Source organism: Poecilia latipinna, unplaced genomic scaffold (genome assembly GCF_001443285.1).
Source record: "Poecilia latipinna isolate Pla-1442-1.1 unplaced genomic scaffold, P_latipinna-1.0 Scaffold8, whole genome shotgun sequence".
NCBI classification, from domain to species: Eukaryota; Metazoa; Chordata; class Actinopteri; order Cyprinodontiformes; family Poeciliidae; genus Poecilia; species Poecilia latipinna.
In genome coordinates, this window is record NW_015112624.1 from 529675 (window position 1) to 546885 (window position 17211).

Below are 17211 nucleotides of genomic sequence, written 5' to 3' on the forward strand. Positions count from 1 at the left end.
AACGAAACAACAAGCAGATTCTACAATGTGGTTAACGCTGCGGAGAAAAAGGACGACTTCATCTGTGCTGAGTCTGACAACAGGAACCTGGGTGAAGCAGCTGGTTATTGACAAAACAAGTCAGTAATGCTGGTAATGGGGGATGTTCTGAAAATGAGCGAGATCTTCCTGCAGCTGAAGGTGTCTGATGTTCTTGAACATCTCTGAATCAGAAGCGGAGAAACGGGTTTAATTTGCAGAGCCTCTGCAGTGACATGTCCATGTCTTCCTGTTACTGTGAGCTGACAGACTATAACAAGAAAACAAAACTGTCTTTTTAGTCACTGCCACTGTACATATTTTTACATGAGCAAGTGTTGAATATTTTTGCCCTTTATTAAATGTTTCACAAAAATATTAAGACTGATAACCACCATTGTCTCTCAATAATTTCAGATTTTTTACATGTAAATAGGTTTTATGCAGTTCCGTATTATTTTATAAGTTTGGACCAGGCACCTACCCACACTGACCAATCACAATAAATAACTGCTTGACATGTTCAACTCTGAGCAATAAATTTATACATTATATATTTTCCTTTCTGAAATAAGTGACCAAAGACAAGTGTTACTTTTTCACTATATATTTTTACATGTACCTGTGCTGTACTTGCCATGTTTGCAGAGTTTGAAGCAGCAGTTCTTGTTCTGGTTATCTGAGCATCTGCAGGGACTGGAGGGGTTGAGTCTCTGTTGTTGCATCGCCAACGCTAGAAGAAAAGCAGCAACTTGAATAAAGGTGAATGGATCAGATTTCATACATTTTGATACATGCGGTTATCTTTGAATAGTAATTTTTGTAGTATTGATTATATTGAAATATCAATTATTTTTGACAACCCTAAATGTGAAGATCTGCTGAAGTCCCGCCCCCAAAGGCCTTTAAACTGGTTCCAGGTTTGCTGCTGCTTATCTAACACACATGAAACTGTTTGTCTCTCCCTCGACAGGTACTTCTTGTTTTTCCTGCTCTATCTTACAGACCATCTTGTGCTCTTGAGGATTTCAGTGTGATTCAGTAAACGCTGAAATGTTAGTGCACATTGAACACAGGTTTCAATGTGAAACCTGCACATTGAAAGCTGTGCAGGTTTCAATGTGCAGCTTTTGGCACACTGAAACCTGCAGAAATGTTCTGCAGATTAAAGTGTGAAAGCATTGCTTTTGTTTTTTCTATCAAACATGCACGGTTGAATATGAAGAGAATATTCATCGCAAAATGTTACACAGACTTCAAGACGTAGCACTGATGAGGTCAAACTTTTCAATTGGAGCTGCTTATTAGTCCACACCTGTGTCTGATTAAGAACCTTTGGGAGGACTTGAAGATGTTCAGCTGTGATGTGACTGGATAGAGACAGCGTCTGACGCTGAGCCTCAGCTACTTTTCAAAGAAAAAACAGCAAACATTTATTTCTCTCGAAGGTGATTCACTCAGGAGGGAAAAGAATACAATTGTTTCAGGTCTTTATGAATAAAAATGGTGGCCTGTAGTGGAACATAAAAAAACATGTGCATCATTTTCCAGATTATAAGGCACCCTTTTTTCATAGATTAGCTGGTCCTATGACTTATATATGTTTTCTCCTACTTCATGATGCATTTTTTGACCGATGGAACTTTTACACCGGAGCGACTTATTTCCATATTCCAGTTACGGCCTTCTTTGTTTGCTCTCTGACACAGAATCCTAATATGTATACGAATGTTTCTTAAAATCTGGTTAGTGTTTCTTTCCCTTATCAAAATCAATTAAAGCTGTAATTCAGACACATTAATTGAACATCCACTTGTTTTTAAAAACATATGTGTTATACTGAAGTGTTTGTTGATTGACTGATTTTGATCATGGAAGTTAAAAATACTGACTCCTGCTGGTTAGCACGTGTTCTTTAGCTAAATTCATTTCACTTATTTCTCAAAAAGTAAAATGTCCTGAGCATCTCAAACAAACAAACAAAAAAAGTTGCATTGCATCAGGTCATCCTTCACAAGAACCAGTTCTGAATTCAATGTTAATTTCTCAAAATATGCCATGAACAGATTAACAAAACAACATTTACGTTTTTGTGCATTCATATCCCCTTTGTTGTACTTTTGCCGACTCGGGCACTTTAACACCAAACTTGATGTGTTCTTTTCTAGTAGTTGACATTTCCTCTTCCTCTCCAGCCTCTGATTCAGCCTCGCTGGTCATCCACCATGACCTCGTCACTTTCAGGAGGCTGTACACCATTTGTGCCAAACTGGGCTGATAGTTTCAAAATACAATGACAAATTCTGGCTACTAAGGAGGTAGAACCGAACTTTGAAAAACCGAAAAGACAAACTGCCGAGATGAAAAATGGTTAGATATTAATGATTAAAACCAAAAGCAACGCAGAAATAGCAGCAGGGAGGCTGGTCAGGTGCCCAACGTGTCTTAAAGATTTTATTAATGGTGTCAAAGTTGGACTGACTTGGAAAGAAAGTGTTCAGACACATATGGTTATATTAGCTGGGAAAAATGTCGTATTTACCATTCTGAGACACAGTAAATCTGTCAGCTTGCAAGCAGAACATATGAGGAAGAAATTTAAAGAGATTAAGTACGAAAACAGGTGTGCAGAAGAACTGGTTGAGATTTCGGTTTACACACATTTAGACAAAGGTGCAAGCATCCAGAAACTATGTCAGGAATGACCCTGTTTGTTCCAGGAAGGCATTAGTGCGCACATTCTCCAAATGACTGGTGTGAATTTGAAGGGGAAATTCATTAGCAGCGTACAAATGTTTCTTAAACTTCCTCAAATATTGGTGTACAAAAACACCTACAAGTCCTCTGCAGCTACCACCCTGTTCAGTTTTAGTTTGTTGCTTCTTACACTGATATTTTGATTGCATTTAATGCATATATGCACCAAAACCACAACCAAACTCAGACTTCACATCATGTAACTAAACTAGAAATATATCTGAAGCATTCCTCTCTCAGCTTTCCTGTTCTGCAGTTTATCAGTGCAAGGGAGTGTAGGAAGTCCCGCCTTGTCTATGTCTGATGTTACAATTTCCAGTAGCAGCTCATTGTTTTGGTTAGGGGAGCAGCAGGGGTACTGCTAGTGCAGTAACATGAACAAAGGTAAATGGAGCAGTTTATGTAAATTTGACGCTTGCATCTTTGACTAGTAATTGGAAGGCACACTCTACAGCTAAAAATAACCTTGTATATATCAAAACATGCAGCTGGATCTCGGCATGCGGGCATTTTGAGTAACCATGGCGACTTAATCTGAGTGAAAAAAACTAGCCAAATTAAAATTAAAACAAATTCTAATTGGCACTGTTTTGTCTCAGACTCAATTCGGACACAGCTTATAAATTTGTCTCCCCCTCTGGGTCTCACTCACACATGACAGTTTTCATAGAGGAAATTACGATAGCAACAAAACACTGAGGAGGGCAGAGATGGCGGAACATTCAGTTCCTACAGAGGAGGGCAGAGCTTTAATTAGAACTACAGAGACGCCACCTTGGTGGAACACTTAGTATATATGGTTTATAATATATTCACCACCAATGACAAAAACAAAAATCACTTTAATGCAAAATTCACCAACTACATGATACTTAAGTAGTAAGTAGTGTAAGATAAGTAATACTTCAAAAATTGCAGAAGAAATCATGTTTTTTGAACAATAACAATATTTGTTGTTAATCTGTTGCTAAGAGATGAGCGAGTTTTCTGGTTACTAAGTGCCACGAAGTAAACAATATTTTTCGTTTTGCACAATTTAACAACTGTAAATTTCCTGTGTCTAAGTAGATAAGCAGTATTTCACCACTAACAACCCCCCCTGTCCTCCCTCCCCCCCAAAAAACATTTTCACTTTTCTGAAAAATTCACCAACTGCACAATTCTTGTTAAGTAGTATTTCAAAATTGCAGAAGAAATCATGTGTTATTTGAACAATAATATTTGTTAATCAGTTGCTAAGAGATGATCAAGTTTTCTGGTAACCAAGTGTCACAAACCAGAAATCTTAGGTTTTTTGAACAATAACATTTGTTGTTAATCAGTTGCTAAGAGATGAGCAAGTTTTCTGGTAACCAAGTGCCACGAAGTAAACAATATTTTTCGTTTTGCACAATTTAACAACTGTAAATTTCCCGTGTCTAACTAGATGAGTATTTCAAAAGACCTAATATTTTATAAAAACGTAATTAATTTGGTATTGAAAGATTATTGTTTTTTAATGGTAACAAACTGCCACGAAGTATATACGATTTTTACTTTATAAAATGTTGGTGGTAATATATTTACCACTGTTAAGAGAATAATATCATTAACTTCTGGCTCGTTATATTCTCTTGTGCTCACGGATTCAATGAAACAAAAGCCACACAGAGATGACAGTCAACGCTCCACGTCATACATTTTTAAAGTTTATTCTAACATTTAAAAGTATAAAATCACATTGACAACACAGACACTTCAAACACACTAAAACAGACATTCATTTACCTGAGACAAATAGAAAAGAAAAAGAAAGAAAGAAAAGCAAAGACGTCTTTGGAGATTTGCAAGAGCAAATCTGATTTGTTACTCCTGTGTACAAACTTTTATAGTAAAGGCGTATTTTGCCTTTAGTTTATTCAAATAAGGCGTATCTTTGCTCATCCAACCAGGAGCTGTCTCTGACCCTCTTTAAAGTTAGAAACTCCCAGCAATTTGTTTTCAAGATCAAACATCAGTTGTCACCTTTATCTAAGCAAAGTGGAAGCAGAGCTTCTCCTCCACTGGCCTGAACTCATGCTGTTTTATGGCTTTTCACAGATCAGTGTGAAAGCTGGAACTTCTCCTGATTGTTTCCCACACAGACAAAGGGCAGTTCCTAAGATCTTATCAAACAATCTGTTGTAACTACAGGTAACATAAAGGTCAATAGGGCAGAATAAGTTATTAATCTGAAAACTATAATTAGACTATTGCAATCAAGACATGTTGCTAATTTTTAAAACTAGCATATTTTAAATTTATTTTCTTAACACCACCTTGTATTGAATGTCTGTTTTTGTAATATATAAACGCCCAATGACAAAAAAAACAACATTTTCACTTTTCTGAAAAATTCACCAACTGTACAATTCTTGTTAAGTAGTATTTCAAAATTACATTAGAAATTATGTGTTATTTAAACAATAATATTTGTTAATCAGTTGCTAAGAGATGATCGAGTTTTCTGGTAACCAAGTGCTACAAACTAGAAATCTTAGTTTTTTTTTTTAACAAAAACAATATTTGTTGTCAATCTGTTGCTAAGAGATGATCGAGTTTTCTGGTAACCAAGTGCCACAAACTACAAATCTTAGGTTTTATGAACAATAACAATATTTGTTGTTAATGTGTTGCTAAGAGATGAATGAGTTTTCTGGTAACCAAATGCTACGAAGTAAACATTATTTTTCGTTTTGCACAATTTAACAACTGTAAATATCCTATGTTTATGTAGGTAATCAATCAATCAATCAATCTAATCAATCAATCAAATTTTATTTGTATAGCACATTTCAGCAGCAAGGCATTTCAAAGTGCTTTACATAATTAAAATGAAAACAGCATGTGACATTGAATAAACAGTGAGAAAGAGAAGGAGATTTTGAAAAAGATTAAAAAAGATTTAAAAAAATTAAAACCCGCACCCCTTTTAGGACTTCAGTTAAACATTGTTTAACTGGGGCTCTAACCCTCTGGGACTTTAGTCAAAAACACCGTTTGACAAGGACTCCATCCTTGTCCATCCTGCCCCAGTTGAAACGCCATCAACTGGGACTCTAAACCCTGTAGAAATTTAGTTAGATGTTGTTTAACTGGGACGTTTTCCGGGGGGCTTTACATCATTAAAACGTAGACAGTGAGAAAGAGAAATAAAAAGAAACTAATAAATAGATTAAAAAGTAAAGATAAAAACATTAAAAACATCGAAGACATCAAAACCCTCACTCTAACCCTTATTTAGCCATAAGCAACTCTAAACAGGTGGGTTTTAAGTTGAGATTTAAAGGCACCCAGTGTTTCAGCTGTTTTACAGTTTTCTGGAAGTTTGTTCCAAATTTGTGGTGCATAGAAACTGAATGCTGCTTCTCCTGTTTGGTTCTGGATGCAGAGCAGAACCAGAACCAGAAGATCTGAGGGGTCTAGACGGTTGGTACAGCAATAACAGATCTTTATTTGTTTTTATTAGCAGTATTTCAAAAGACCTTATGCTTTATGAAAAAGTAATTAATTTGGTATTAAAAGATTATTGTTTTTTTTTTTGTTCTGTTAACGAAATGCCACGAAGTATATATAAGATTTTTACTCTTGTGTTGAATGTCTGTTTTGTAATATATAGACTCCCAATGACAAAAAAAACAAAACATTTTCACTTTTCTGAAAAATTCACCAACTGCACAATTCTTAAGTAGTACTTCAAAATTACAGAAGAAATATTGTGTCATTTCAACAATAATATTTGTTAATCTGTTGCTAAGAGATGATCGAGTTTTCTGGTAACTAAGTGCCACGAAGTAAAAATCTGATTTTTTACTTTTGCTAAAGTAAAAACCCGAAGGCATTCTGATTATCATTAATGTTAATGTTTGTGCATTAACATTAGCACAAACATAGCTAATGTAGCTATGCCCCACATTAGCAGTAGCCTTTTCCCTAAAATAAGCTTTTCGCTATTTTGTTAATTTATTAGCTGTGTTTAGCACACTGAATGGAGGAAGTCAACGTAACCCTTTTGTCTACATATGGGGTCCAACCGACCCCACACACGTAAAATTTGTATCATTTGCCACAGTCCTCTACGTTTGCCTCAGTCCTTGCACGCACAAGGGTAAGACAACATGCTAATTATAGCCCACATGCCACTGGCATCAGTTAGGCTAACATTAGCATTTTGGCAAAATTTACCTCATACACTCATTTTAACATACTGAATGGAGTCAGTCCATGTTACTCAACATGTTTGTGACTCTCCACAGGCTATTGAGTACATTGTAGGTTACCTTAGCACTGATGCTAATTTTTAGCATCAGAACGCTGGGCCAACCAAGGGGCACACTTTGGCAGGCCCTGTTTAAATTTTTTCAGAAATTTTCTGGCTTCTTAATATTGCTGATATTGAAATATCAATTATTTTGACAACCCTAAATGTGAGGATCATCGCTCCCTTAAAGGTGAATCGTGATCTGCTGAAGTCACGCTCTAAGACCTTTAAAGTGAAATCAAGTAGGTAGTTGGCAGCCCCAGACAAATGTTTGTCACTTTCTTATCTCTGTGGCAGAAAAACAATTCTTGTTTTTCCTGCTTTATCTTACAGACGATCTATGTTCCTAAGGAACTCACTTAACAGTGAGCTTAGGAGAAACTGAAAGCTTATCTGCTTTTCGCCACACCCGCATCGGCACATTGAAACCTGCAGTGTTATGTTAACAGTGATTTGGAAAAGTATTCACATTCATTAATGTCACACCCACAAACCTCTATTGTATTTTATTGGGACTTTATGAAATACACCAGGACAAAATTGTGCATTTTGGGAAGTGAAAGGAAAATGATTCAAGATTCTCTGATTCTTTTTGCAAATATAGCATCCAGTGTAAACAAATGCCTTCTGAAATCAGCAAATAAAAAGCATAATAAAATCTCAGCACAATTACAAGTTTGCTATGTAACTTTCGTGAACAAACATCAGCATGAAGACCAGGACAAGTCAGGGATAAAGCTTAGAAAAGTTATAGAATGGATTAGGTTATAAAACAAGATGGCAAGCTTTGAACATAGACTTCTGTCCTATTTATTATCCACTATCTAACATGTTTATCCTTTCAGGGTTGTGAGGGGGGCTGGTGCCTGTCTCCAGCAGTCAACAGGCGAGAGGTGGGATTCACCCTGGACAGGTTATCAGTCCATCGCAGGGCTCCCATCTATTGTATGAAAATGAAAAGAGTATTGTCTAAGGGCAATTATGTCTGCTGTTGCTGACTTGTAGCAAAAATGGTGGCATATGTTTGGAAGGGGTATGTTCAGTCGATTTTGCCAGTCATGAACATACTTTTGTAACTTTCCACACAAACGAGAAACACTGTCCTGTTCCTCTGGATGCTTACCTGCAGGAAGTCCAAGAGAAGTTTAAGGAGCTGAACCTTTGCTTATTTTTGCGACGTCCTTCAATGATAAACTTTTGAATTGGGACTCAAACTCCACACTAAGTTTTACTTGCTAGATTAAGGGTTAGGACATGAGCACACAAGTATCCTTTCGTATAAAACAAAACTGAAGCGAGGAATACTCAAGTTCAAAGCGAGGGAACATGTAGAGGCCAACATTATCAATATGTGTCCTCACGAGTCAATCAAAAAACTTGTGAGGACAAACAGCTGAACTGCATCCCTTCTCCCTAAGTGAACACATACACACACCCAACAGTCTTAAGAGAAAATGCTGCGACTCTTTGTGCCTGAAATATCCAAAGTTTGCCCTGAAAACGCAGTGTCAATCTTGTGTTCAACTCTAAATACACTGAGGTCTGCAACGCTTCGGACAAGTTTTGCTTTAGACTACAGCAGCGCTCCTCAACTTTTAGACTTGCAAGCAAAAGATGGCTTACTGTTTTCCTCTGAGCTTTACAGTGGAAAGCTAACTTGAGACAAGTTAAAGAAATCAATATTTTCGCTTTAATAAAGAAAAAAGAAGCATGGATTCCTGTTGATGTGCAGTGTAGTGGGCTGACTTTCAGTTTGTTACTGAAAAAGATGAGTCAGTCATTTTGGATAAGTTTTGACGCATTTACATCTCAGTCATTGTACTTTTGCATACTCGTGCACTTCAACACCAAACTTGATGTGTTCCTCTCCAGTGGTTGGCCTTTCCTCTTCTTCTCCAGCCTCCAATTCAGCCTCACCATGGTCATCCATCACAACCTCATCACTTTCCAGAGGCTGTACACCATTTGTGCCAACTGGATTGACAGAGGTTGAGGTGGAGAATGTGCCACGCCACATCCTGCATTATTGTTTGTGGAGAGCAAACAGAACAAAACCGTTTCACTTTTCTTTTTCTTCTTTTTCTTCTTCTACAACTACCACAACTAAATTCTTGGCTTATTTAGTTTCATACTATGTCGCTTCTTACATTGATATATTGACCAACATATTACCATAGACGTTCAGCCAATAGGATGATTCTCATCTTACGATGTTAATACAATGTATGTGGTGCTTGTATGGTTAACATTGAAACCACTGTTATGAAAGATTATTTATGTTTATCCTCATGGTCCTCATTGTCTGCTCCTTCGACATTCATGTTAAGCATGTTAACCAAAAGGTCGTCAACCTTCATCGAACCATTCAGATGTCTGTCATTTACTTCTGTTTCAATATACATTACACAACGGAAATATGACCAGGTTGTTATATTCTTTTGTTTTTTTGTTTTCATTAAGGACTTTTTCAATAAATCCTGAGAGGCACCAATGTTCAGTCCAACAAGAAGAAAATTATCTCAGTCATCTCCAGGGTCATCACTCTTATCTCAGACATTGCAGACTGAGTGAACCAAGACCTATCCATGATGTTTGACTATGATAGGATAAGATATTGTGTGTTACATACAATGCAGACGCTTTTTGTTAAAACTACACCAAAAGTTATATCTCTAAAAATCTGTGTATATATGTATTGGGTATGTATATTAACATGATTTAGTAGTTGGAGTAAACCAAACATTCAATTTAAAATTCAGAATGCAAGTTTTGTTGATGAGTTAAAGTAAATCTTTTCAGTTATAGAAGTAGTGCTTCTGGATGTGGACTGGTATAATTTTGTTGGTAGAAGTGTCCCAAAAACATACTTAAAGGAGTCAATGATATTGAAAAGTGGTTTTGGCAAATAGTCTGTTACTGCAGTGGTTTTGTACGAATAAGGAAAGACGTTGGAACTTATTTTGTGGAACAGAATTACTAAAACAGCTGATTAAAGCAACAAAAGTGTTAAGATGACTGGATATTCAAAAAAATATTTACATACATGGAATTAAGTTGTTGCTGACAATCCACACTATTAAATGAACAGACATTAATTGGAAAACTATTGAATTCCATGGGGTAAGTATTTTTTCAGATTTATTTGACATGTAGAAAATGTTTAACCTTAATGTTTGCAAGAAATTTCTGCCGTATTTAGAAATTCCTTAAAAATGTAAAATGCAAGACATTTATTTTTGCAGTAAATTTGTCTGTCAGTTGTCCAGAAAAATGTTATGTTTTGTAAAACCAACTATATTTTACAAGATATTTTCTACTGATGTTGAGACAAAGTATTAACGTGGGTTTTTTTTGTTTGTTTTTCGGGGGGCTCAGGTTTGGTATTAAAACATTAAGACTAACAGTAATAATACTCTTTTGCTGTGAAATGTCCCACTGTCACACAGTGAAATGTCGGTAACCAACTGGTTTAAAACAACTGTTGTTTTTTCTTACGATGCACCATTTATTTCATCTTGTAGAACAGGTTCAGTAACGTCTGAACGTTGTTGGAGGCTATTTATAGCTAAAAATGGTGACCTGTGAAGGTCATTTGAGTCCTTATAATTTCTTCTCCAACTCAAAAAACATTGCTATCATTGATGCTGTAAATGACTTGCATGCCCAAAAGTCTTACAAGACTGCCCTGGAAAAGCAGCAATAGCTACTGCATTACAATATGTTTTTACAAAAAAAAGCAATTTGTCTTTAAGATTGTTGCTTGTAAAAGCAACAATCTTAAACATCTAAATTGTTTGAAACTAGTTAGACTTCTAAAAAGTCAGATTTTGATCAAATCTCTCCCAACTTTAACTGGTAGTTGAATTGTAAAAGGTTAAAATACTTATCAAACCAGCAGACCGAGTCAAGCCCATAACCCAATTCTGTTGAGTTAAATCAAGTCAGGTCTGGATCATTAGACCAAGGGAAGGAAATAACTCAAATTGGTTCTATTTTTTTAATTGTTATGAGTAGCATACAACATTCCAGAGTTTTGCACAGAGCTACATTTTCCACATATCTGTACCAAATGAAACTAAAGCCACAACCAACTCCACAAGACAAAAATACATGTGAAGCACTCCTCCCCTTGGATGTGACATTTACTTTCTTTATCTGCTGTTTACAGTGTGGGAGGTGGAAAAGGGCCCCGCCTCATCAGATCCAATCAGGTGTGCAGTCCTTCACTCACTCAGTTTTATTCTTCAGCTTCACAGGTCACAGTGAGTGCAGAGAAGCATGGCCGGACATAATGTGAAGGTGTACGCTTTGCTGGGGCTGGTAATTATCTTTCTTATTGTGATCATATATGTCGCTACGAAGCCCAATTGCCCAAAAGGGACTTTCTGTAAAGGTGCCGTGGCTGCGGACAACGCCAACTGCTCAAAGATCGGACTGTAAGTGCTAATTAACACTTTTTTTTCAATAGTCAGAAAACTGAACAACTGGACTTGCCTCTGGTTTAATGATCAGCATACTATGGTGACATGACAATGGGCACATCATCCTCAGCTGGCTACAGTTCAACAACCAGATCTTGCCGTTTTGGCCCTGTGGGTCAGATTATGCTGAGGCAGTTGTATGTAACGAAGTTTGAATTATGCAGATAAACTATTTGAATTTTAATATGCTATTTGGAAAATGTAATTAAATGACAGCTGCAGTTTTTGTTCCTTGTGTAAGTTATATTTACCATCAAATCACTTTTATTTCATAACATTTAACATACTAAACAAAATTTGCAAGATGTTTTTTTTTAAATGGCAATTTTTTTCTAAATTGGAGTGCTTTGGAAAAGGTCAGATATTTGGAAAAACTGTCATTATTTGAAAGTCAAAGGTCACACTGTTTTCTGTTATATTAGCCATTTAGCTCACTGAAAACGGACTGGTAGATGACAGAGGTGACAAAAATGTACCCATTGATTTACCCATTGCTGAACAGTACAATCAAAACATGCAACTGTGGCAGACAGACCAAACTGATGTGCAACATGAATAATTCATTGAAATTATGGATTTTTAACATAAAAGAAGTTGTTGCACTCATTGAGTTATGCAAACACTATATCTATAGTAGCCTTTTTAGAAAACTATGGAACTTGCGAGCCTGTGAAAATCAGACTTTCAGCATACAATAAATGAATAAGCTACATTTAGTAAGCATATTTAATTTGAAAAAGGGAGATTTTTGTACCAAACATTTAGAGCACCAATCTGCTCTAATAAGCCCAGAGATAAGTACAACAGAGATAAAGTATTGAGAGTCATGTGCTTGTAAAGAAAAAAAAAAACAAAGAAAAAACAACCGAAGTGCTGCTGCAACTACAGTCACGGCCAAAAGTTTTGAGAATGATTCAAATGTTAATATTTACAAAGTCTACTGCTTCAGTTTGTATAATGGCAATTTGCATATACTCCAGTATGTTATAAAGAGTGATCAGCTTAACAGCAATTAATTGCAAAGTCAATATTTGCCTAGAAAATGAACTTTATCCCCCAAAACACATTTCAATTTTATTGCAGCCCTGCCTTAAAAGGACCAGCTAACATCGTTTCAGTGATTGCTCCATTAACACAGGTGTGGGTGTTGATGAGGACAGGGCTGGGGATCAATCTGTCATGATTAAGTAAGAATGACATCACTGGACACGTTAAAAAGAGGCTGGTGCTTGGCATCATTGTTTCCCTTCTGTGAACCATGGTTATCTCTAAAGAAACACATGCAGTCATCATTGCACTGCACAAAAATGGCCTAACAGGGAAGAGTATCGCAGCTAGAAAGATTGCACCTCAGTCAACAATCTATCGCATCATCAAGAACTTCAAGGAGAGAGGTTCCATTCTTGCCAAAAAGTCTCCAGGGCGCCCAAGAAAGACCAGCAAGCGCCAGGACCGTCTCTTAAAAGTGTTTCAGCTGCGGGATCGGGCTACCAGCAGTGCAGAGCTTGCTCAGGAATGGCAGCAGGCAGGTGTGAGTGCATCTGCACGCACTGTGAGGCGGAGACTCTTGGAGCAAGGCCTGGTCTCAAGGAGGGCAGCAAAGAAGCCACTTCTCTCCAGGGAAAACATCAGGGACAGACTGATATTCTGCAAAAGGTACAGGGAGTAAACTGCTGAGGACTGGGGTAAAGTCATTTTCTCTGATGAATCCCCTTTCCGATTGTTTGGGACATCTGGAAAACAGCTTGTTCGGAGAAGACAAGGTGAGCGCTGCCACCAGTCTTGTCTCATGCCAACTGTAAAGCATCCTGAAACCATTCATGTGTGGGGTTGCTTCTCAGCCAAGGGAGTCGGCTCTCTCACAGTCTTGCCTAAAAACACAGCCATGAATAAAGAATGGTACCAGAATGTCCTCCGAGATCAGCTTCTCCCAACCGCCCAAGAGCAGTTTGGTGATGAACAATGCCTTTTCCAGCATGATGGAACACCTTGCCATGAAGCAAAGGTGATAACTAACTGGCTCAGGGAACAAAACAGAGATTTTGGGTCCATGGCCTGGAAACTCCCCAGATCTTAATCCCATTGAAAACCTGTGGTCCATCATCAAGAGACGGGTGGACAAACAAAAACCAAGGAATTCTGACAAAATGCAAGCATTGATTCTGCAAGAATGGACTACTATCAGTCAGGATTTGGTCCAGAAGTTGATTGAGAGCATGCCAGGGAGAACTGCAGAGGTCCTGAAGAAGAGGGGTCAACACTGCAAATATTGACTTGCTGCATTAACTCATTCTAACTGTCAATAAAAGCTTTTGTTACTCATAATATGATTGCAATTGTATTTCTGTATGTGATGAAAACATCTGACATACACACATGAAAACCAGAGGGCAGTAGATCATGTGAAAATATATTTGTGTCATTCTCAAAACTTTTGGCCATGACTGTGCATTAGTTTTGACACAGATAAAAATAATTTATTTCCAAGAAACTAGTCAAAAATTTAGTTTTTGTAAATTGATGTTTTTTCAGTTTATTAACATTATGAATTTTGAACCTTTTACATATTTAGTTTTATTGACATTTTCCAGTCTAACTATTAAAGGGTCATAATTTTATGAAAGTACATTTTGCTTTTTGATTTTCAAAAAACAGAAATGATAGAACATAGTTAATCATCTTGACACAAAAAACAAACAAAAAAAAACATCAAAAATGAGTGTGAATTTTACAGCAACATTCTTATACAAGGCGGCTCAGCAGTAGATGCCGCCATTGCTGCACTTCTGTGCACGAGCATCATGAACCCGCAGAGCGCTGGGATCGGAGGGGGGGCCATTTTCACCATAATGGACAAATCTGGTATGAAAAAGGCTTCCATGCAGCCAATTCTCATAAAGTAGAACTGCTTTAATAATAGTTATTGATAATAACTGATGGAGTGAACATTTCTTTAAAGGTAAAGTGACGATCATCAACTCCAGGGAGACTGCACCGTCCAGTGTGAAACCTGATCTGCTGAAGTCCTGTGCTGAGAAAAAATCAGAGGAAAATGGTAGGTAGCTTGCTGCAGTACAGTATATCAACTGTCTCTTGACTTTGGCCACTGGGGGCTTACATGTGTCTGTGGATGTGTGTGTGTGCGCGTGTGTGCGTGTGAGTGTTTAACAGTTTCACATGGGGACAATTTTGGCAAAGGTTTTGTGCGTTTTCATATACGTTTAGGCCTCCAAAAAGGCGTTTATTTTCAGAGACAAATCATAATACCATTACTCTGGTGGCGCTGAGTGGGGGAGTCTTGGAGAAGAACTGCTCTGTGTGCTAGAAGCTCGGTCTGCACAACACTGTGAACAAACCATCCCCACAATGAAACATGGTGTTTGGAGCATCTTGCTATAGGGATGTTTTTTTTGTCCCAGCTGGTACAGGGAAGCTGGTTAGAGTTGATGAGATGATGGATGGAGCTAAATGCTGGGGGAATCATCCAGGAAAACATGTTAGGGGACCAAAAACAGACTATACCAAAATCTGATTGAGAGTCTGTGGGAGAACTTGAAATCTTATGTTAACATATTCTCTTCATTTCATCTGACTGAGATCTAGCTATTTTTCAAAGAAGACACGACCAACATTTATGTCTCTCAAAGGTCATTCAACCAGAAATTTATTTATGATGGCTGAATACAAACTTTTGAGTTTGTTTCCACTTATTGCTTACTTTATTTACTCTATGATACATAATTCTAATAATATACAATGATCTTGGTGGTTTTATTATGTCAGAAATTATTTTTTTCTGTCCTGTATTCAATAACGCTAAACTACAGTGAAAATATTCAAACTCTGTCCCTTCCTCCATCTGTGCAGGAAGCAAATGGATTGGTGTTCCAGGGGAAATTCGAGGCTACGAATTGGCTCACAAACTTTATGGAAAACTGAATTGGAAAGATTTGTTCACCACGACCATCAAACTGGCCAGAGAGGGATTCCATATTCCTCTAGTCCTATACTCCTACCTCCCAGAGATTAACGAAACTGAGTCCCTGCGGTATGGAAGACCATAAGTATCACAGTCTGGCTCTGAGGTATGATGGATAAAGATTTATATTCTTTTCCTCTTCTCAGGAAACTATTTTCATATGAAAATGGAACCCTAAAGACAACCAGAGACATCATCAAGTTTGAGAAACTGGCCGACACTTTGGAGCTAATTGCAAACAAAGGACCGGATGCTTTCTACACCGGAAGTATAGCAGAGGATTTGCAAAAAGTTACAGGTATTGTCATTAGAGTTTCCTACGACTCTCTCTCTGTCTGCATGGCCCACTTGTCTAATTACAAATAAACAAATTGATTTGATCTGTTAGTACCATCATGTGCTACATATCTATCTATCTATCTATCTATCTATCTATCTATCTATCTATCTATCTATCTATCTATCTATCTATCTATCTATCTATCTATCTATCATATTTGTGAGAGCTGGTATGGGTTCTCATGATGATTTTTTTTTCTCCTGCTCAGCAGAAATAGTTTAATTCACTGTTTTTTGCCCAGGAGGAAATCTCACACTGAAGGACTTCGAGTCATATAAAGCCACAGTGACTGATGCATGGGTTGTCAATGTGGGAAAGTACCAAGAGTACAAGATGTACATACCTCCACCCCCATCAGGAGGACCACTCCTCAGCTTCGTCCTCAACTTCATGACAGGTTCCTGCTGGATGCAAACAATAGAGCTGTTGTTTCTTTATACTTTCAACTTAGATTTACCCTAATAATTTATGTGGAAAGAGCTTTGATCAGTCTTAGGAAAAAATGATCGATGACAATAGACTAAATTATATATATATTTATTTACATTTACTGTATAAATATACAAACTATTATTTTTGTTCACAGCGTATAAAAATGAACCAGCCCCTCAGTCTGTTGAATTTTATGACCGCTATATTAAAGCTCTCAAGCGGGCCAATAAACTAAAGAAGTGTATTCGGGATCCAAACTTTGCTCCACCTGAAGTAAGTGATACATTAAACATTGCCATAAAATGTATGCATGCATATATTTACACATGGTACTTGATGTTAGAGAATGTACAAAGAAATCATCTGGAGATCAGAATTAGATGGTTTTATGTTGGTAAAATTAAAAAATTCCTTCATACCTAAAATGCCCCGTGGGTATGAATCATTTTGGGCCTAGCTCCAAGATGCTTTTTAAGCATAAACTATTTAAGCAAAGGCAATGTTGACTGTTTATTCATGCTGTGGCTACAGAAAACTCAACTGTGTTATAGGTGTTGTTCTGTCTGTGCTCTTCGGTTTGAAGAGGAGCTCTCTGCCACAGGATCAAGCTTTCAATCTCTGTCTGCCATGGAACATATTGGACTTGGAAATTTTGACAATCTTTTGGGAATCCTAAAACTCAGATAATGGTCTGTTGGTAAAACACATAGAGACTGAACTTTATGCTCACTTAATATGCTAAGGGTTAACATAAGATGCCAAAGAAAGCCCAAAATTTTAACACGTCAATCATTTAAGAAATATGTAAAAAATATTTTTGAATGAACAACTCTCTGCCTGAAGCCAGTTTAATGACACACTTTTATTACATACATTATATCTATCAAGGTAATTCAGGTGAGTTATTTTTAATTCTAAATGAATA

At 37.1% G+C, this 17211-nt stretch overlaps 1 protein-coding gene across 2 annotated transcripts in view; it reads left to right on the plus strand.

Annotated features, from left to right (window-relative positions):
- The first annotated feature begins 11170 nt into the window (after positions 1-11170).
- LOC106944668 (gamma-glutamyltransferase 5-like) overlaps positions 11171-17211 on the plus strand; it is a 21510-nt gene continuing 15469 nt past the window's right edge. Inside the window, exons 1-7 of one of the 2 annotated variants that reach the window (XM_015027827.1) lie at positions 11171-11490; positions 14287-14397; positions 14495-14590; positions 15403-15583; positions 15661-15812; positions 16096-16251; positions 16441-16559. In XM_015027827.1, coding sequence (XP_014883313.1) covers positions 11403-11490; positions 14287-14397; positions 14495-14590; positions 15403-15583; positions 15661-15812; positions 16096-16251; positions 16441-16559 — 903 coding nt within the window. In that variant the 5' untranslated portion in view covers positions 11171-11402. Of the gene's footprint in view, positions 11491-14269; positions 14398-14494; positions 14591-15402; positions 15584-15660; positions 15813-16095; positions 16252-16440; positions 16560-17211 lie in introns of both variants that reach the window. The other variant, XM_015027816.1, reaches the window with a different exon arrangement.